We start from the raw sequence: 22390 nt of genomic DNA, 5'->3' as shown, positions 1-22390 counted from the left end.
ACATGTAAAAGCCCACTCATGTACATACGAGTGAACATGGGAGTTGCAGCCCACAAACGCAGAAGAAGAAGAAGAAGAGAGACATTTAGCCATTCCCCTTGCTATCTGCTTTATATGGCACAGATGCAGCAGTCAGTTTCTTCTAAAAGGAAACAGCTTTGACATCATTCTTCTTCTTCTTCTGCGTTCATGGGCTTTAACTCCCAAGTTCACTCGTATGTACGCAAGTGGGCTTTTTACGTGTATGACCGTTTTTACCCCGCCATATAGGCAGCCATACTCCGCTTTCGGGGGTGTGCATGCTGGGTATGTTCTTGTTTCCATAACCCACCGAACGCTGACATGGATTACAGGATCTTTAACGTGCGTATTTGATCTTCTGCTTGCATATACACACGAAGGGGGTTCAGGCACAAGCAGGTCTGCACATATGTTGACCTGGGAGATAGTAAAAATCTCCACCCTTTACCCACCAGGCGCCGTCACTGTGATTCGAACCCGGGACCCTCAGATTGACAGTCCAACGCTTTAACCACTTGGCTATTGCACCCGTCGACTTGAGAGACATTTAGACATTCCCCTTGCTATCTGCTTTATACGGCACAGACGCAGCAGTCAGTTTTTTTCCAAAAGGAAACACCTTTGACATCATTCTGAAATATGATGATGAGAAACACACAGACAGCCTAGAGTGTAAACTGCTTGTCAGGTGAACCATCTGGTAAATAGTAACTCTGTGAACTAAACAGGAATAAAGAGAGAGTAAGAAAGAAACCCAGAGAGAGGGAGAGACAGCAACACACAGGGAATAATTAAATAATTAATTCAATATTGTTGAATAATTAAAGATTATTTAAACCAACACACAGGGAAAGACCCTTCAGAACATCAACTGTACAGACCCAGCGTCTGCTTCAAGCATGGTTAAAATGCACAAATTTTCTCAGGGCTCACTAAAATGCTATGTCAATAATAAAATAAGAAAGTAATGATAGATGCCACTTTATATATCAGGTACATACCTCGCTTTGTGTTAAATCAGGCACGGAAACAACTGAAGTTTAAAAAAAAACCAAAGCCTTAACAAATTCTGCGCAATTAATTGAGGAGTTTCGGGAGGTTATCGGCCGTAGCTACTTTCGTTTTCTCCGCATGGGCGGATATTAGTTTGCACAGGACAGGAATCAGACTCCCTGCTGGAGTCTGCACTAGTGGGTCACGGTAAAGTATGTCAGTGTAGTGAAATGTGGAGTCTGTGCCCCTTGAAGCTGTTGATTTTTTGCCTTTGATTAAAAACCTGAAACAGACATTTCTGGCACTTCTACAATAGATTCCAACAGAAAAACAAAAACAAAAAAACTTATTTGATAAAACTGAAACAAAACCAAGCAGAACAAGAAACATGACCAACAAATATCAGGACTACTGAAGTATCAGGTGAATGTCTGGGTGAACAACAATGAACCACACTCACACACACAGCAACACACGTAATCAGTAGAATACAGTAGAATACTGGAATACAGTGAAGTTTGACTCAACACAAAAACTATATACTGGGGAATGGGAAAGCTGGTTCAGATTGTTGACCATTTCACAAGTGTTCACCAGTTTGTGACCCCCAAAATTGTGTTAAACATGTTTTTGTGTTGAAGAACTCACTGTACACTGGTACCTCTTCATACCTAACCCAGGCACAGAACATTCTGTGTACTGACAGGATATAATTTCCAAAGTGCTTTTTTTAATTTTTTTTTTTATAAGTATCAGTCTAACCACTTATTTTGAGTTTATTTGTCAAAGAATATAAAACTGTGCTTAACAGTCTTGTGTTGTCAAAGGTTCATTCCTTAACCCCTTCAGTGCTGGAGGAAAAAAAACAACAACAAAACAAACCAGTAGAAAGTGGTGTTTCGAGTCATACAACTTTCCGAAACAATAAGCCTAAAACTGAGAAAATGGTCTGGAGATATACCATCCTAGACAAACTGTGTGGATTTTCAGCCTTCCAGAGTTATTTCCCTTCATCAGTGACATAATATGCACGTAGGTGATACATGCTGTGGCACTCAAAGAGTTAAATATGCAGCTCACACATTGTCACGAGTAAAACTGCTTCGTGGATTTCTTTGCTCAGAGAACAACATATAACAAGAGAGGCAAGGCCTTCAAGACTCACTTGTGATAAATTAAGTCCCCTAGCATTAATTACAGAGTAATTTCCCTTTTTTACTATCTGCACCAAAGCGTTTGCAAAATAAATAAAACTTCCATGCTTAGCAAAAGAAGTTCCTGTTTGAACAAAAAGTGAAAATAATGACTGCTCTTGTTGTTGGGTCAGAATATCAGATCAAAGTGCCAAGTTTAGAGAATACAAAAAATATAAATATAACAGTAAATGCAGTTTGCATATAATTAGGCTTCATTTTTTTTTTTTTTTTTTTCTGTGCCCATGCCAGAGGTGCAATATTGTTTTAAACAAGATGACTGGAAAGAACTGAATTTTTCCTATTTTTATGCCCAATTTGGTGTCAACTGACAAAGTATTTGCAGAGAAAATGTCAATGTTAAAGTTTACCACGGACACACACACACACACACACAGACAACCAAACACCGGGTTAAAACATAGACTCACTTTGTTTACACAAGTGAGTCAAAAATCAAAAAAAGAAGAAAAAAAACAACTAGGGTTCTCTTCACTTGGCATTTTGCTTTGCAGCAATGGCACCAGCCTTCATTTCTGGTTGGTCTTGGAAAGCTGGTCAGCCCCACAGGTGACTGCATCCCTTGGTTTTGTTCTTCAGAGCCATTTCCCTTGGAAACGTTTTAACTCACTCAGTATGGCCAGTCCTCTCTCCTCCTCTACACAGACCCCTCGGATGTCCAGTGGGTGTCTGAATGACCCAACCTTTAGCTTCCGTCGTCAGAATTGTGGTATTCTTTGCCAACATTCACCTCTTCAGTATAAGAGCCTTCCGCCTGCAATATTTTGATGATGGTAATTGGGGTGAAACGCTGTTAACGTCGTCTCTTTCGCCGTTCGTATGGAGAGAGTTAAAGTAACAGACATTTTGGAAATATAAAAAAAATCATTGAGAAAAGACAGAAAAGTTGAACATTTTTCATTCCTGGAAATGAAACATTGAAACAAAGAAAACAAAACATTTAAATTAACACAAAATTGAGACCAACAGCTGAAATGAAAAAAAGTATGCAAGCTTGGAACAATATCTCAGACTATATAATATAAAAAATGCAAAGTGCGCATGTGCGCACATGCACACACACACACAGAAAACACAGAGAAAATCTACTTCCTGACATTATAATCTCAGTAAACTTATTGCACTTGAATATCCTTAGACTGGTGAAACAGTTTCATTTTGTGAATTCACTGCACTTGCATATGTTGCCAAACTCTAAATACAATCAATATATTTTTTACAAAATCACTGCACTTGTACATAATGCCCAACTCTAATCACAATCAATATAATGTCCAACACTTAACACAATCAATTTATTTTAGTGTATTTGTTGCTCTTGTGTACAATGCCCACCTCTAAAAACAATCAATTTCTTTTTCTCTCCCCAAAATGCATCTGCCAGTATATCGAATACTTATGTCCTGAAAACAACAGTGCACTACATTATCATCCTATCACCTCTGAACCCTGTGTAACAAGAATAAGTCATTCACAACCAATTCTGAGTACATTAAACAGGTCAATAAACCTTAGTAACAAAAAAACCCAACAAAAATCAAAACCAAAAAGCGAACCAGGTGCCACTGGATGGGCAGCAAAAACGCCAAGCACCTGGAGTTCAAACCCACCACACTCTACTGCCAGCTGTGCAGGTACATCTTCAGGGGATGCAGCAAAAACAACAAAAATGTACGGCTGGTAGTGATGCTAGAGACGTTATTGTGAAATTGTTCAGGGGAAAAAACAACAACGCTCGATTCGATGAAGGTGCAGCATAAGCATTAGCATCCACAGCAGCCGCTGTGGCCCAGTGGTCAGCACTGCAGACTGGTGACTGGCAGGATGTGGGTTCAAGGCCCATAACAGGTGGGGGGCTTTCTTTTTTTTTTCTTTTTTTTTTTTTTGCTGCCCCATCATCTGCACCATTTCACTGGCATTACTCCCACGCCGCTCATTTAGATTCCCCCATACACAGGTTCATTCGTCACAGTTCCAGCGTCAGCAGTCCGCAGGAAACCATCAGTGTTAGGTCGCCAGGAAGCCACACACCAGAGGAGACCCTACACTGCTACTGAGTCACTTCGGTGGTGTTCAGTGGTGCCTGTTCTGACTCAACATACTTAGGACACCACCTACTAAGCAACGACAATAATGGCTTAGTCGCGGAACCAGACTGAGTGAGCGTCCCTCCCAGTGTGGAGACCGCCACCATGTCCCTCAAACAACAGCCCCCCCCCATGAATCTGCCAACACTGAAGACACCGACAGGACTCACCCCAAGCACAGAAGTGGAGAGGTATCGAAACTGAGGTCACCATGAGAGGAGGGCATGAAAGGCCACAGACAGGGGGGTTTTCTGCCCATGACTGGATCCTAACCACAGCTGAGTTTGCTGTAGTGATCCAATGGGAAGACTGGGACCACACTGTTGAGGGTCATCCACTTCGGTTTCCTGACCCACACTGCAAGTGTCTGTACCGTACCTCTCAGCCCTGGTTGATGCCGGAATGTATCATGTGAGTACAGCGTTGTCCCAAACCTGAAAAGACTCCCATAGCATCATCGACATCACCCCAGTCATCACCAAAACACAGAAATTATAATGTCCCAAATCCTGGGGCTCAAAAAAAAAAAAAAAAAAGCTTATACAGATGCAAGCAAGGCACGGGTGCTGGACAGTGCAGGTGAAGGGTCCAGTCTACCTGGGGCACATGACATGACGGCCCCCGTCCACAGATACCGTGTTCCCGGTGATGAAGGAGGAGGAGGAGGAGGCAAGGAAGGCGATGGTGTCACACACATCCTCCACCGTGCCCAGGCGGCCCAGGCAGTTGTTGCCCTTGGATCGCTCCAGGAACTGAACACAAACCGTAAGGGACTTGTCATCATAACTGCCATGTAAAGCAACAACTGATTTTTGACTCTCCTGTGTAAACAAGGTGAGTCTCTGTATTAACCAAGTGTTCAGTGGTCGGTGTGTCCATGTGTGCCTGTGTGCATACACAGGCACATACTCGTGTGTGTGTGTGTGTGTGTGTGTGTGTGTGACCATGGTAAATTTTTACAAATTCATTTTCTCTGGAAAAACTTTCCCTGCCAGTACCAAATTTGGATTAAACATTGAAAAAAGAAGTCTTTACAGTCATACTAATGACAGGCTCTAAGTATTCAAGAGTAAGCCGTATTTCTGGATTATTAACGGGTTATTTCAATGAGGCTCTGATAATAAAATAAAATAAAATAAATCACTGGGTTCTTCCCAGTTAGTTTCCTGAACATTTGTTTGGATTTGAAGATGACACAAAATCATTTTTCTTGTTCACAATTAACAGAAAAGAAATACATATTCTGGACACAACACAAAGAATGACTCTAACTTTATCAACATGTTCACTGCATATGGACATTTTAAAGTGGATACTGAATTAACTAGAATGAACATAACTTCTTCTTTTTTTTTCAATAGAATTCATGACAACTATCAGTTTTGGTAGTGAACACGGGTCTGCGCAGATCTGGAGAAAACAGTAACATGTTGTGGTGTGTCTGAGGGGATGGCAACGTCTCCTTTACCGCAAACTAAAAAAAAAATTTATACAATATTTGATAGACATCAAAATAACATGATTTAAATGGTGTTATTACTTTGTATTCAGTAATAAATTCATTGTGCAAAACAAAACCCACTTAAGTTTGAAATCGTGATTTTGGATGCGAGTGGGCAGATGTGTTTTAAGCAAGTGGTTAAGTCTTTCCAGCTTAATAAGACAGACATGGTTAGATGGGACAGACAGACATGGTAACATGGGACAGACAGACATGGTAACATGGGACAGACAGACATGGTAACATGGGACAGACATGGTAACATGGGACAGACAGACATGGTAACATGGAACAGACAGACATGGTAACAAGGGACAGACATGGTAACATGGGACAGACAGACATGGTAACATGAGACAGACATGGTAACATGGGACAGACATGGTAACATGGGACAGACAGACATAGTAACATGAGACAGACATGGTAACATGGGACAGACAGACATGGTAACATGAGACAGACATGGTAACATGGAACAGACATGGTAACATGGGACAGACAGACATGGTAACATGGGACAGACAGACATGGTAACATGGGACAGGCAGACATGGTAACATGGGACAGACAGACATGGTAACATGAGACAGACAGACATGGTAACATGAGACTGACAGACAGACATGGTAACATGAGACAGACAGACATGGTAACATGGGACAGACAGACATAGTTACATGGGACAGACAGACATGGTAACATGGGACAGACAGACATGGTAACATGAGACTGACAGACATGGTAACATGGGACAGACAGACATGGTAACATGGGACAGACACACATGGTAACATGAGACTGACAGACAGACATGGTAACATGGGACAGACAGACATGGTAACATGAGACTGACAGACAGACATGGTAACATGAGACAGACAGACATGGTAACATGGGACAGACAGACATGGTAACATGAGACAGACAGACATAGTTACATGGGACAGACAGACATGGTTACATGGGACAGACAGACATGGTAACATGAGACAGACAGACAGACATGGTAACATGGGACAGACAGACATGGTAACATGAGACAGACAGACATGGTAACATGGGACAGACAGACAGACATGGTAACATGGGACAGACAGACATGGTAACATGAGACAGACAGACATGGTAACATGGGACAGACAGACAGACATGGTAACATGGGACAGACAGACATGGTAACATGGGACAGACAGACAGACATGGTAACATGGGACAGACAGACATGGTAACATGAGACAGACAGACATGGTAACATGGGACGGACAGACAGACAGACATGGTAACATGGGACAGACAGACATGGTAACATGAGACAGACATAGTTACATGGGACAGACAGACATGGTTGGACAGACATGGTTACATGGGACAGACAGACATGGTAACATGGGACGGACAGACATGGTAACATGGGACAGACAGATATGGTAACATGGTAACATGGGACAGACAGACATGGCTACATGAGACAGACAGACATGGTAACATGGGACAGACAGATATGGTAACATGGTAACATGGGACAGACAGACATGGTAACATGAGACAGACAGACATGGTAACATGGGACAGGCAGGTATGGTAACATGGTAACATGGTTAGACAGACATGGCTACATGAGACAGACAGACATGGTAACATGGGACAGGCAGGTATGGTAACATGGGACTGGCAGGTATGGTTGACGTTGCCAACCAACTGGATGTTGCCCTCATTCTGTCCCACTCAGTATAGACTATAGCAATTCTGAGCCGCAGTCTTACTTTGAATTAATGTTATTTGTACATGCATGAATACAACCGAAACCAGTAAGCACGAACATTGTGTGTACACGCATAACGTGAGCATGTTTATGTGCGTGTGTATGCGTGCGCATGGACGCACACAAATAAAGACAAGAGAGGCAAGGCCTTCAAGACTCACTTGTGACTGAGAGTAAAACACACAAACTTTTTATGTATTGAGTATAATTTCAAAATGTAATGTTTAAGATGAGAAAGATCAGTTTAAAGCAAATTAAGTCCCCTAGCATTAATTAGAGTAATTTCCCTTTTTTACCATCTGCACCAAAACGTTTGTAAAATAAATAAAACTTCCACGCTTAGCAAAAGAAGTTCCTGTTTGAACCAAAAATGATAATAATGACTGCTCTTGTTGTTGGGTCAGAATATCAGATCAAAGTGCCAAGTTTAGAGAATACAAAAAAATATAAATATAACAGTAAATGCAGTTTGCATATAATTAGGCTTCATTTTTTTTTTTTTTTTTGTGCCCATCCCAGAGGTGCAATATTGTTTTAAAACAAGATGACTGGAAAGAACTGAATTTTTCCTATTTTTATGCCTAATTTGGTGTCAACTGACAAAGTAGTTGCAGAGAAAATGTCAAAGTTAAAGTTTACCACGGACACACAGACACACACACACACACACAGACAACCGAACACCGGGTTAAAACATAGACTCACTTTGTTTACACAAGTGAGTCAAAAACCGGACTGAAAGTAACACAACCAAAAGAGAGAAGAACAAAGACACCCGAAGAAGTACAGACAAAAAAAAACCCACAGAGAGACAAGACAAAAGCGAGACAACCAAAAGGACAGAAAAGACAATGACAAAGCAAAAGGCAAACTGGAAGACAGGCAGATATTCACAGAATTAGAGAGACAACAACAGAAAGAAAAGAAAGAAAAAAAAATTTTTAGAAGACAAAAAATTTATACAGAACACTGTTTCCAAAAGCACCTTTTGATATTCCTCTTCACCCATACCAGCTCTCCTGTGTATGTCTGTAACGATCACTCCGGGGCTAAAGAAAAAAAAACACACAGAAAGTATCGGTATCAGTATCAGTAGCTCAAGGACACGTAACTGCATTCAGACAAATCCATATATGCTACACCACATCTGCCAAGCAGATGCCTGACGAGCAGTGTAACCCAACGCGCTTAGTCGGGCCTTGAAAAAAAAAAAAAGGTACATAAATATCTACATTAAAAAAAAAAAAAAGAAGATAGTAATAATAATAATCATTATAAATAATAATAATAATAATAATGAATAAAAATGAAATAAAAACACAAAAATGATAATAAATAAACAAATAAGCAAATAAATGTGAAACATACACACACACACACACACACACACACACGCGCGCACACACACACACACACACGCATGCATAGCAGGTACGCAGCAATCACAGATATGAAAGCACAAACAAATACACATAAACATACACCAGCCCCAACACACACACACACATACCATCTCCAAAATTACCCTGCCCCCCCCCCACCTCCACCCCTCACATGAGTATTCATGAGTATTCAACATCAACAAACTGACACCAAGGTGTTTAAAATATGAGCATCAGGTTTGAAAATTAATGAATAACTGACCACCAACATCCCCCCCACCACCACCCCCCAACCTCCCCCAGCCCCCCCAAAAAACAAAAAAACTGGTCACATATTTTCTTTTCTCTTTCTCTCTCCTCTCTCACACAGACCAGTACTTTTCAAAGGTATGCATGTAAAATGTTTTCCATTCCTTTTAAAGAATTAATTCATTAGCAGTACCAGGTTTGAACAAACTCTGAACATTGAAAGCACTAGTTCACATAGTGGAGTGGAGTGGTAGCCCAATGGAAACAAGTTCACCTAGGACATGAAAGAATTTCAGTGGTTGGAATCAAACTCCACACTCCACAGAATTCTCCCCCGCCCCTCCTCTGCTAGACCTTGAGTGGTGGTCTGGATGCTAGTCATTCAGATGCGATGATAAACTGAGGTCCTATGACCAGCATGCACAAAGTGCATGTATAACAACCCATGGCGACAAATGGGTTCGCCATGGTAAAATCTGAAGCAGACTGCATTTTAAAAATATTGCATGTGTGCAGTGTCAAACTGACTGAATGAAACGGGGAAAAAAATGATGAGCACCTAAATACCGCTGTCAGTTGGCTCAACCCAGGCTGGCACCCTGTTGTGGAAATGACTGTTTATAAAGATCTTACAGTTTGATCTCTGACCATAGATAAGCCCTTTATTTTGTATTTGTATTTCTTTTTATCACAACACATTTCTCTGTGTGAAATTCAGGCTGCTCTCCCCAAGGGAGAGTGTGTCGCTACACTACAGCGTCACCCATTCTTTTTGTATTTTTTCCTGTGTGCAGTTTTATTTGTTTTTCCTACAGACGTGGACTTTTCTACAGAATTTTGCCAGGAACAACCCTTTTGTTGCCGTGGGTTCTTTTACGTGCTCTAAGTGCATGCTGCACACGGGACCTTGGTTTATCGTCTCATCTGAATGACTAGTGTCCAGACCACCACTCAATGTCTAGTGGGGGGGGGGGGGAGAAAATATCGGCGGCTGAGCTGTGATTCAAACCAGCGTGCTCAGGTTCTCTTGCTTCCTAGGCGGACGCATTACCTCTAAACCATCACTCCACTCTTATAAGCATCAAGAATAATGATAACCAATTCAACACAACCCCCTTACCCGAAACACATGAAAACATGCACACACACAGACACACACACAGACACACACACAGACACACACATACATTATTCTCTTTCACATACAGGTACCTCCTTCCACTTACTTGACGCTGTTCACTCTGACTTGTTTTGGACCTAAATCTGTAAGGTAAAAAAAAAAATCAGATTCTTTTTTTTTTTTTTTGCTGTTATGGATCATTTCTGCATGATTTTGTTCACACCTGTGAATTTTGGCATGCATGCTATGCTTATGTGGCAAGTCGGTGCTCTGCCCTCAAGTTAATGTTTTGCGTTAACATCGTTTTACAGCCTTTTAACAATGACTTACATATCCATTTCCTTGTTGTTCTGATCAAGTTCTGTTGGTGAAATGGTTCCTGAGATGGCAAATCAAATGTTGTTACATTTGCGTGCATTGTGTGTGTGTGTGTGTGTGTGTGTGTGTGTGTGTGTGCGCGCGCGCTTGACAGGCTAAAAAAACAACATCAACAAAAAAACTGACACAAAAGTTGATGACTGGTTAGAATTACAACTATTTCTCTTCATCTGACATTACACAGCCCTGTACCTCCACACAGGCAGCTAACTCTTTTTTTCTTTTTTTTTCATGTGACATGTGCTTCAAGTCCCCAGCCTTGGGATACATTTTTTCTTCCATATTTTGTGTTTACTACTCAGTCATAATCAGTCATAAAACCTTTTTGACAAAGTCATTGGTACCTTCTTCGGTCATGACCTTTTTTTGTGTGTGCATGAAAAACTGCTGACTGCAGAACGCTGTTCACAAAAATAACAACAAAGAAACTGCTGTGTCCATACAGAAAAAGACTGATGTTCATGGCCACTCAGCCTGCAAGCTGTCAAAAGTCTGCAAGTCACTCACCCAGAGCAACACATCTTGTGAACTGATCCAACGCAGCTTTCGACATACAGTACGCCAGATCGCCAGGAAACTACAACACAGCACAATAAACATCCCGCGTCAATTGTCTGCCATCATTTAACCAATACAGCCGCATATATACAGGTAGATAGATAGATTAAATATATTCATACAGAGATAGATAGGTACAGATATATAAAGGGATAAGTGAGGTCCAGGCCAGAGAAAGAGGAAGGCCTTGTTGTTGAGTCTGGGTCAGGATTCATTTCTTGTAAGTTTGAGTAAGAGGTTTTGTATCGCTGTTTCACCAAAATCAACAAGGTGACGGTTCAGACTGTTGTTCCTCAGTCTTTGAAAGATGATGTTTTCGCGACTGCCCATGACAACATCATGGCTGGCCATCATGGAGGATATGACTCATCAACTAAAAAAGAAAAAAAACAACTGGAAGTCATGGAAGAATTGACTAACAAGCTAATGAAAGTCATGGTCATGGAAGATGTAGTCAAGGAGCTGAAATGAAAAGAAAAAACAGAAAACCAAAACTGATAGAAAGACATGCAACATGTGACTTACAAGCTAAAAAGCACAAAAAACAACAACAACAAAACTGCTGTATTAGCATCATGGACATCCGGCCATTGAAGCCCACAAAGATGTCAATGTCGCCAAAGGCGTGGTTTAACCAGCTGAGTACCCATATGACATCAGCTGACGTCCTGCAAAAAGCGTTGCCACAGTGCCTATAAGACATCCACTGATGTCCCGCAAAAAGTGTTGCCAAAGTGCCTATAGGACATCCACTGAAGTCCTGCATATATTTTGATTTTTTGGTCAGGGGAGCCTGGATTTAGAATTCACATTCATTTTCCTTCATAAAAATGTTTACTTTCATTCAGATAGTTTTAGTGCTAGATTTAAGAAAATTTTTTTTTAATATTATTACCTATGAATCCTCAAAATTATCTGGCGAGGGGAGAGCACTTGTTTTCATACAAAATTCTCTGGCACTGAATGGATTAAACCCGTACCTAGAAAAACCCAACCAGCAACATGGGGGATGTGAGTGACAAGGTACAGAAACAAAGAACACCATTCAGCCAGCTTACAGCTCTGATTCCGTTGATACTGGAGACGTTGACAATGGAGCCCTGGGTGTTGATCAGATGTGGCACGCACAGCATCGTCAGATGGTAGACAGCCCTGCCATCACACAGCACACCATGCAGCTGGCCTTGTTTTAATAACAATAACAATAATGATAATAATCATCATTATAATTATTATAACAATAATAATATAAAAATCTTGCACATGCAACTCGATGTGCATGTAAAGATTTCGTCTTTGTCTTGTTTTGTACTGCCTCCTTTCACACAGTTCATGCACTACGCACGAACACCACACACATATCACTCACATATCCCCCCTACAAACACACAACTTTAACTCACTCAGTACGGCCAGTCCTCTCTTCTCCTCTACACAGACCCCTCGGATGTCCAGTGGGTTTCTCAATGACCCAACCTTTAGCTTCCGTCATCAGAATTGTAGTATTCTTTGTCAACATTCACCTCTTCAGTATAAGAGCCTTCCGCTTGCAATATTTTGATGGTGGTAATTGGGGTGAAACGCTGTTAACGTCGTCTCTTTCTCCGTTCATATGGAGAGAGTTAAACACCGTGCTACAGAAGTGCCTGGCAAAATAAATACATTCTGGAGTAATATACTGACTGGATGACAGTGAGTTTCAAAGTTTTTGCATTCTCCTACTATGTAGAGTTAACATTTCAGATGTTCCAAAAGCTTTACACTGACAGAATGAAGAGTAGAAGAAGAATGGTATATGGAAAGTGAAGTAAATAGACATGGTGGTAGTCACCCACTAACATAGTGATGATGCAACTTTATTTTACCTACTGGCATCAAAATTCAACAGGGTTGCTTGGGAAGAGTGCTGTATTAGGGAGTGATGTGATGATGCAACTTTATTTTGCCTACTGCCGTCAAAATTCAAGAGGGCTGTCACGGAAGCGTGCTGTGTTAGGGAGTGACGTGAAGGAAGATTTTTTTTGTATGGTAAGACGGTCTTGTTGTGCTGACTCCAGAATATGGAATGGATGTTGCATGGACTGCATGGGTGTCATAAGCTATGTGTGTGAGCATTGTGAGCTGGTGTATAGGAGAGAGGACAAGCTGAGCTTGGCGAATCAGCTGATACTTTTCTTCCTTGATAGATGATGGCAAGTTGGGAGGCTGGGAAATCCATTACTGTTCTTGTACATCCGGTAAATATTTAAATGTTTATTGGGTGTAACTAATTGCCTGATGAGGGTATCAAATGGGTTGTTTGGTATTGCTTATTGTTTAACTAGTATGGTGCTTAATATTCTAATTCTATTGACTAGCAGTGCACAATGCACTCTTCACTGGTACCCCATTGACTTCTCACAAAAATTCAAGGTAAATCTATGTTTCCATTTCATCTCCTGATTGACCTTTTTTTTCTCTCTTATTGCTTTGTCCAGTGAAAAAGACATATCAAATGTAAGTTTATTCATGTCTGAACCAACAAACCATCAACAAACAATTCATATTCATAGATAGATAGCACTTGCTTACAATCATGGACAAATTTTAATCTGAGCATCAGGCAGATTTTAATGTTCAACACCATTCTTTATTTCGGACCATATACATTTCATATTTTTCATATAGATATATAATAAATAACACACTCTCAAGCATACTTACACATACACACACATAAACCACACTCCCTCACTTCACTCACAAACACTGCATACAGATGAAAATGAAAATGAAATTAAAAGAAATACAAAAAATTAAGAGAAAACAGAAGTTGCTACATTAACCCTTTCACCGCCAGTCAATTCAGAGTACAAAATTCCCTTGTGGTATAAACACAGAAAAGACAGTGGCTAAGAATAGCTGGGGATTTCCCCCTGCGTTGTATAGAAACTATGGCCTATCCTACCACCGAACATTAAGAGCAGAAGGTTCATGGATAACAGACCAATGAATGGTCACCTTTCAGTGGCATGGGTTCTCTACCACGTCTGTGCATAAATGCGAGCTTGGCACTTGGCAGTGAAAGAGTTAAGGCAAAACGGATAGTGTCATGGATTGGCAACTGGAAGGATGAGTTTGAACCCCAAATCAAAGGCCCATAATTTTGAGACATTTACTCATGTAAAGATGCCCACTCAGTCTAGTTCGCGGAGTAACCATTATTGTCGACAGTATGGGGCTATGTATGAGGTGTATTGCCTTTGTTGAATCAAGAACAGGTGCTACAAATCATGACCAAAGCAACTTAGTAGTGGTGCCGTGTCTTCTCTTAACATTTGGCCACATGGCAACCCAAGATCAACATTTTACTGTGGACTGCCAACACAGTGACAGAATGATCCCATTGTGTGAAAACAGAGGCATATCACTAAACAGCACAAAAGATGGATAGCAATAAACAAAACACACAAACCTGCAACCCCCCCCAAAAAAAAACCCAAGAATCCAGATAAAAAATACACATACAAAAGATGCAATTCACGTCAGAATTGGGTGGGTTGTGAAATGAAGATACTCATCACCACCACCACCCCCCCCCCCAAAAAAAAAAATTGACAACCATACATGGACTACCCCTGAAAACTGAGAACAGCTGCCCCAATCATGAAATCATTAACACCCACAGAATGTAAAAGTGCACTCACAGAGACAAGCGCTTTAGAGAGAGAGCTGCCACATAAGAAGCTCTGAAGAAAATGAAAAGCATATAATTTATACTGACCTGACATTGATGTTGAAGACGTCGTCAAACTGTTTCAGTGAAGTTGTTTCTATGGAACCTTCAGTATATATACCTGCATTGTTCACCTGCAGCAGAACATTCCAAGCAGTCTGTTAATAGGACAATCAAGAGACCCTCTCTCTGAATGGGTTTTTTTTTTGTCTTTTTTTCCTATACACCCTACATCCCCCATCCTTCACACCCTGCATCCCCCGTCCTACACACCCTACATCCCCCATCCTTCACACCCTACATCCCCCATCCTACACACCCTTCATCCCCCATCCTTCACACCCTGCATCCCCCATCCCCTGTCCTACACACCCTGCATCCCCCATCCCCTGTCCTACACACCCTGCATCCCCCATCCCCTGTCCTACACACCCTACATCCCCCATCCTTCACACCCTGCATCCCCCATCCCCTGTCCTACACACCCTGCATCCCCCATCCCCTGTCCTACACACCCTACATCCCCCATCCTTCACACCCTGCATCCCCCATCCCCTGTCCTACACACCCTGCATCCCCCATCCTACACACCCTGCATCCCCCATCCCCTGTCCTACACACCCTACATCCCCCATTCCCTGTCCTACACACCCTACATCCCCCATCCTTCACACCCTGCATCCCCTATCCCCTGTCCTACACACCCTGCATCCCCCATCCCCTGTCCTACACACCCTACATCCCCCATCCCCTGTCCTACACACCCTGCATCCCCCATCCTTCACACCCTGCATCCCCCATCCCCTGTCCTACACACCCTGCATCCCCCATCCCCTGTCCTACACACCCTGCATCCCCCATCCCCTGTCCTACACACCCTGCATCCCCCATCCTTCACACCCTACATCCCCCATCCCCTGTCCTACACACCCTACATCCCCCATTCCCTGTCCTACACACCCTACATCCCCCATCCTTCACACCCTGCATCCCCCATCCCCTGTCCTACACACCCTGCATCCCCCATCCCCTGTCCTACACACCCTGCATCCCCCATCCCCTGTCCTACACACCCTGCATCCCCCATCCCCTGTCCTACACACCCTACATCCCCCATCCTTCACACCCTGCATCCCCCATCCCCTGTCCTACACACCCTGCATCCCCCATCCCCTGTCCTACACACCCTGCATCCCCCATCCCCTGTCCTACACACCCTGCATCCCCCATCCTTCACACCCTGCATCCCCCATCCCCTGTCCTACACACCCTGCATCCCCCATCCCCTGTCCTACACACCCTACATCCCCCATCCTTCACACCCTGCATCCCCCATCCCCTGTCCTACACACCCTGCATCCCCCATCCCCTGTCCTACACACCCTGCATCCCCCATCCTACACACCCTACATCCCCTGTCCTACACACCCTACATCCCTCATCCCCTGTCCTACACACCTACATCCCCCATCCCCTGTCCTACACACCCTACATCCCCCATCCTTCACACCCTGCATCCCCCATCCCCTGTCCTACACACCCTACATCCCCCATTCCCTGTCCTACACACCCTACATCCCCCATCCTTCACACCCTGCATCCCCCATCCCCTGTCCTACACACCCTGCATCCCCCATCCCCTGTCCTACACACCCTGCATCCCCCATCCCCTGTCCTACACACCCTACATCCCCCATCCTACACACCCTACATCCCTCATCCCCTGTCCTACACACCCTACATCCCCCATCCTACACACCTACATCCCTCATCCCCTGTCCTACACACCCTACATCCCCCATCCTACACACCCTACATCCCCCATCCTACACACCCTACATCCCCCATCCCCTGTCCTACACACCCTACATCCTGTCCTACATAACCTACACCCCCATCCCCCATCCAACACACCCTACATCCCCCATCCCCTGTCCTACACCCCCTGACCTACATAACCTACATCCCCTGTCCTACACACCCTACATCCCGTCCTACATAACCTATATCCCCCATTCCCTGTCCTACATAACCTACATCCCTCATCCCTTGCCCTACACATCCTACATCTCCCATCCTACACACCCTACATCCTCCCTCCCCCTACACCCCCAATCCCCTGGTCCACACACTTCTTATCCCCTGTCCCCCCCCCCCCTCCTGGACTACACACCATCAGGCCCCCAATTTCACCCCCCCTTGCCACCTCCCCTTTCCATGGCAGGCCTTATCAGCATAAGGAAGACTTTCAACACCAACCCTGAGAAGGCCTTGTATTGCTTACATTGTCTGCCCAGCCGCACCCATGCTAAATATAGTGCTTATCTCAAATGACACCTGCCTGTTTTTATAGTTTATGTGTTGTTGTGTTTTGCTGTTTTGGTCATTTGGTTGTTGTGTGCTGTTTTATTTTTCATGTTTTCTTCTCCCCCCCCCCCCCCTTTCTTTCCTTGAACTCCTCTGCCATTAATGTCACCAAATAGCTCTATCATCTATTGCCTTTCTCAGACTGTAAAACACACACACACACACACACACACACACACACCACACACACACACACACACACACACACACACACACACACTTATATATTTGTATGTGTGTGTGTAGATATATATATAGATAGATAGATAGACAGTTATCAGATGTATACAAATCAGTCAAGAACAGAAATACAATCAATATCAAAAACAAAGAAAACTTTCCAAAATTTTGGGTTGTCAGTGAAACAAAGGGACAGAAACAGACAAGCTGATCACATGCACTGAATTGATTAATTTCAAATTACCCTGCAACATACAGATAGACAGACAGATAGATAGATACACTGAGACTGATACCAACAGGTAGATCCCTAGATAGATAAAGGTATATATATATATATATATATATATATATATATATAGATAGATAGATAGATAGATAGATAGATAGATATGAACAAATAATTAGTTACATTCCAGTCACAAAAAGTTATTCACAGCATTTACTAGAATTCATTACCCATACACAAAAAACTTGTAAAAAAAATAATAACAAAAAACCACAGCAAGTAAAATATGATGAGTAAAACACCATCCTAATGCACAAGAACACCACAAGATTCATTATTATACTACTGTACTGTACCATAAATGGGGATAGTTACGCCATTTATCAAGCATCATATATTGTTGTAGATACATGTATCATCATTGTTGATATTGTGAATGTGAGTCATTTCATTTATGCTTCTTGTACAAGGAGATACTGATGTAACATGTTTGTCAACTCTGTACTGGTTACTAAGTTTTTAACTTTATTGGATGGCACTGGTCTTGAACTTGTTTTCCTTGCTCACAAGCCTTGGTGGATGCGTTTTCACATGTACTCATCTAAAACAATTGGAATTTTTAAAATGTACATTTCAGTCCACGGTGAAGTCAGGTGGCATAAGTGTAATCATGTGTTGATGTTTAAAATTCCAACACTCAAAATAATCAGTTCTTTTTCGTGACCCATTGGCTGACAAATTTTACCCCCCTGATTTTATTTTGTGTGTGATTTCATACATCAAGGTGAAAAAGATATATATCTGTCACATATCATATGTATAGGCTTAGACGGTATTCTGGTCACAATGATTTTGAGCTGCACATTTTTTTTCTATCTTATGGTTAACAGTCTGTGTAGTGTCATAAAACATCTTTTTTCTTCTTCTTTTTTTTTTTTTTTTTTCATCAGTGACTAGTTACACCTTTTTGTGATGTCAATGCATATGATTTGGGGGTATGGGTAAAGTGCTTGTATGTATGTGTGTGTATGAGAGAGAGAGTGAGACAGACAGAGACAAACACTAGACAGAGAGATCATGAGAAGAGGGGGGGGGGGGAGAGAATAAATATGGAGAGGAGAAGAGAGAGAGAAAGAAAAGGAGGGAGAGGTACAGAAAGAGAGAGAAAGGGACAAAGACAGAGAGGTATAGACCAGAAATAGAAAACATTATAATTCCACTACAAGTTTATCATTTTGCTTGTGTGTGTGTGTGTGTGTGTGTGTGTGTGTGTGTGTGTGTGTGTGTTCTTCACAGTTCAGTAATAAGCTCAACTTGTGCACACCCATCCACCCACACCCCCTCTCCTACCCCTCACTCTAACCTCACAGACTCACCAAAATGTCCAGCTGCTGAAACCTGTCAATGGTATCCTTGACAACTCTCTCTCTGTCAGCATCATTCGTCAGATCTGCTTTCACCAGCAGTGGCTTCAACACACAGACACAGACACACGCACAACTAATGATCTTGTCTACAATTTTCTTTTCTCTGATTAAAACTATGATATCCATATATAACCTGTTTCAGTAAAGGTTTGGATTGCTGCTGATGCAGCTCCAACTTTCCAAGGCAAGGTATCTCAGGCTACAGAATTTATTATTTGTGGACACCAATAGGCATTTTCCATTATCTTGCAAAGGAGATGGTATCATAATATTTGGAATGAGTCAGAGTTGCCAAAGAACTGGTGAAGGTAGGAACATGACATGTGTTCATAAAATTAATAGATGATTGACTGAGCAGGATGTACCTCCAACAATAACACGACCAAAACATGCAACATTCTGAACTACCTTAGTATCAGCTTGAACAGCCTCACACTCTTTCCCTGTGGCTTCTAACTCATGGCTGTTGCGTCCCACCAGGGACAGCTTAGCACCCAGCTTAGCAAAAGTGACAGCTGCACATCTGCCAATGCCGGAACTTGCACCTGTCAAAAATAGTTCATGACATGAAATGAAAATTAAGTGAAATAAATTGAATGGATGTAAATGACATGATTTTTGGGGGTTTAGTTTATGAAGTAATCTAAATTTCAAACTTCTATGAACAACCATATGCCATTCTACATGGTTTTTGTATTTCTTCTTCAGTTATAAGCTGCAGTTCTCACATTCACTGGATTTTTATATTATGTGCTTTACCTCAAATTTTAGGCATCCATACTTTAGTTTGGTGATCTGCATGCTGGGTATGTTTGTGTTTCCAACATCTGTAAAGCACTGACTCTGCCAGGTCTTTAAAATGTTTACCTGGTCTTCTGCATAACCATAATTTATATATAGCCATGTGGAAACTGTTAAGATTACACTGACATGAAAGATCTGATGAACCTAACTTTCCTTTCTTTTTTGCATTTAATATAGATGTTTATACACATCTTCCTCCATCTTAAAAAAAAAATCAACATTGTTGCGTGCATTATTTACATACATACATACATGTACATAACCCCTCCCTTACGCCCTTCCCCCAACCTCCCCCCCCCGCCCCCACACACACACACACACAAGCATGCATACTCTGTGACACGCATATTCAAGATGTCCATAAATTGCCCACTTTCATCAGTAGATGTCCGCTAGTGCTGTATGCGCATGAGCAAGAAAAGTGCATGCATGGCTCCTCAAAGTGTGTACATGTCCACTTAAATGCACACGCGCTCACAAAACACTCACGCGTTTCCATGCATACAAGTGAGCACACACATTTTCACGTAGGTCCACAGACTCTTCAACACACCACAGAGGTTTTGTGCAACTGGGTTGAACAACTTATCTGGTTTGTCTGGTCTGCTTCACCTAAGATACGGGAAATAATAAACTACGGCAAGTGCAATTTTTCCATACAGTTAACAAACAGAAGAAAAGAAAGACATTCATGACATAAAGTTCCACATAATAGGTTAATTGCTAAATTGCAAGGGTACGGTATTTGTGGTAAATTGTTGGAATGGATAAAAGACTTCTTAGATGTGAGAACACAGTACGTATCAGTAGTGACTGAGTCATCGTGTCCTGTTAAGGTGAGTAGTGGTGTTCCCCAAGGCAGTGTCTTGGGGCCCACACTCTTTGTATATTATATAAATGACATGCCTGACATACTAGACTGTTTTGTGAAAATCTTTGCAGACGATACAAAGATCTATGAGGAAGTAGATTCTGATGTTGGTAGATTGAAATTACAAGTTAGTATTGATAATTTAGTACACTGGACTGATAGATGGCAAATTAAATTTAATAACAATAAATGTAAAGTTTTACACGTAGGCAGAAATAATCCACATTATAAGTATTATATGAATGGTATGGACTTGCAGGAGACTTCATCGGAGAGAGATCTTGGAGTCATTGTTGACTCTGGTCTCTCTTTTGATGTTCATGTTAATGAAACCATTAAAAAAGCCAATAGATTGACCAGAATGCTAGTTGGAAACATACAGTGTAAAAGTAAAGACATAATGGTGCCATTATTTAAGTCATTAGTCAGGCCAGTCTTAGAATATGGGAATGTTGTTTGGAATATGGGTTTAGTGAAACATACAGACAGTATTGAAAATGTTTAACGAAGATTCACTAAAAGAATCATTGGCTTTGCTGATATGGACTATGAAAGTAGGTTGCAAGCACTTAAGTTACCTAGTTTAGAATATAGAAGACTGCGTGGTGATTTAATAGAGATGTATAAAATGACACAGGGATTATATGACAGCAGAACTATAAACTCTTTGTTTACATTGAATGAGAACAGTGCCACAAGAGGCCATTCCTACAAACTATTAAAAGTTTCAGTTAAAACTTCCAGATTTGCACATTTCTTTACTAACAGAGTAACAAATGTTTGGAACAATTTGTCACAAGATGTTGTTTCCGCAGGAACAGTGAATACATTTAAAAATTATCTTGATATTCATTTGAAAAATTTTAAATACAAAACTCATTCACATATTTATTGATTTTTCAAGCATTGCGCACTCAATGTTGAAAAATGCATCAGACATATGTGGGGACTCTCTTTTTCTTCCCCACTTCAAGCGGGCAAAAGGCCTTGATGCCTTGATATTGATATGATATGATGATATGACAGACAACCATCATGGACAATTTGTAGACTGCAACCTGTTATGAGCGCCACTTTTCCATCCAAGCGAACATTTCCACGAGCAGCAGACGAAGACATCTTTGCAAAACTGGTCGCTTTGTTTTGAACCGGCAAGGTTACTTCCCTGGATCTAAACAGTATGGTGTCCCGCATATATCAAAAGTTGGATGAGGAATGCAACAAAAGTTTCGAGTTGTTTCAATGAGGTCAGTCAGCTTACATGATGGAGTCTTTTAGTGTTCTTGCAGGCAATTGAGTGTCATTGCCAGGTGTGTGTGTGTGTGTGTGTGTGTGAATAGAATAGAATACTTTTTATTGTCATAAAACCTTAAAGTTTATAAGACACAATGAAACATAAACATGAGCATATTAAGAAAATTTCCCCAGCCTTGGTTGTATTTCTGTCAGAAGGATCAATTCACTAGGTTTTGCATTTGGACGACATTTATCGATTAGGAATCTGTGTCTGTAAGTATTGTACTTTACAC

General features: G+C 41.7%; 1 protein-coding gene across 1 annotated transcript; it reads right to left on the bottom strand.

Annotated features, from left to right (window-relative positions):
* Positions 1-267: 267 nt before the first annotated feature.
* Positions 268-21999, bottom strand: LOC143282773 (3-oxoacyl-[acyl-carrier-protein] reductase FabG-like). Its single transcript, XM_076588537.1, has 9 exons — positions 21920-21999; positions 19595-19731; positions 19136-19228; positions 15032-15117; positions 12327-12420; positions 11218-11287; positions 10439-10475; positions 8567-8630; positions 268-5067 (listed from the first exon to the last, which is right to left on the bottom strand). Exons 1-9 carry the CDS (start codon positions 21978-21980, stop codon positions 4909-4911), a joined length of 801 nt encoding a protein of 266 aa, XP_076444652.1. The 5' UTR covers positions 21981-21999; the 3' UTR covers positions 268-4908.
* Positions 22000-22390: the final 391 nt, after the last annotated feature.

Source organism: Babylonia areolata, chromosome 6 (genome assembly GCF_041734735.1).
Source record: "Babylonia areolata isolate BAREFJ2019XMU chromosome 6, ASM4173473v1, whole genome shotgun sequence".
Classification (NCBI taxonomy): Eukaryota; Metazoa; Mollusca; class Gastropoda; order Neogastropoda; family Buccinidae; genus Babylonia; species Babylonia areolata.
Note: the sequence above shows the minus strand (reverse complement) of the source record. Positions and strands in the feature narration are given on the sequence as shown.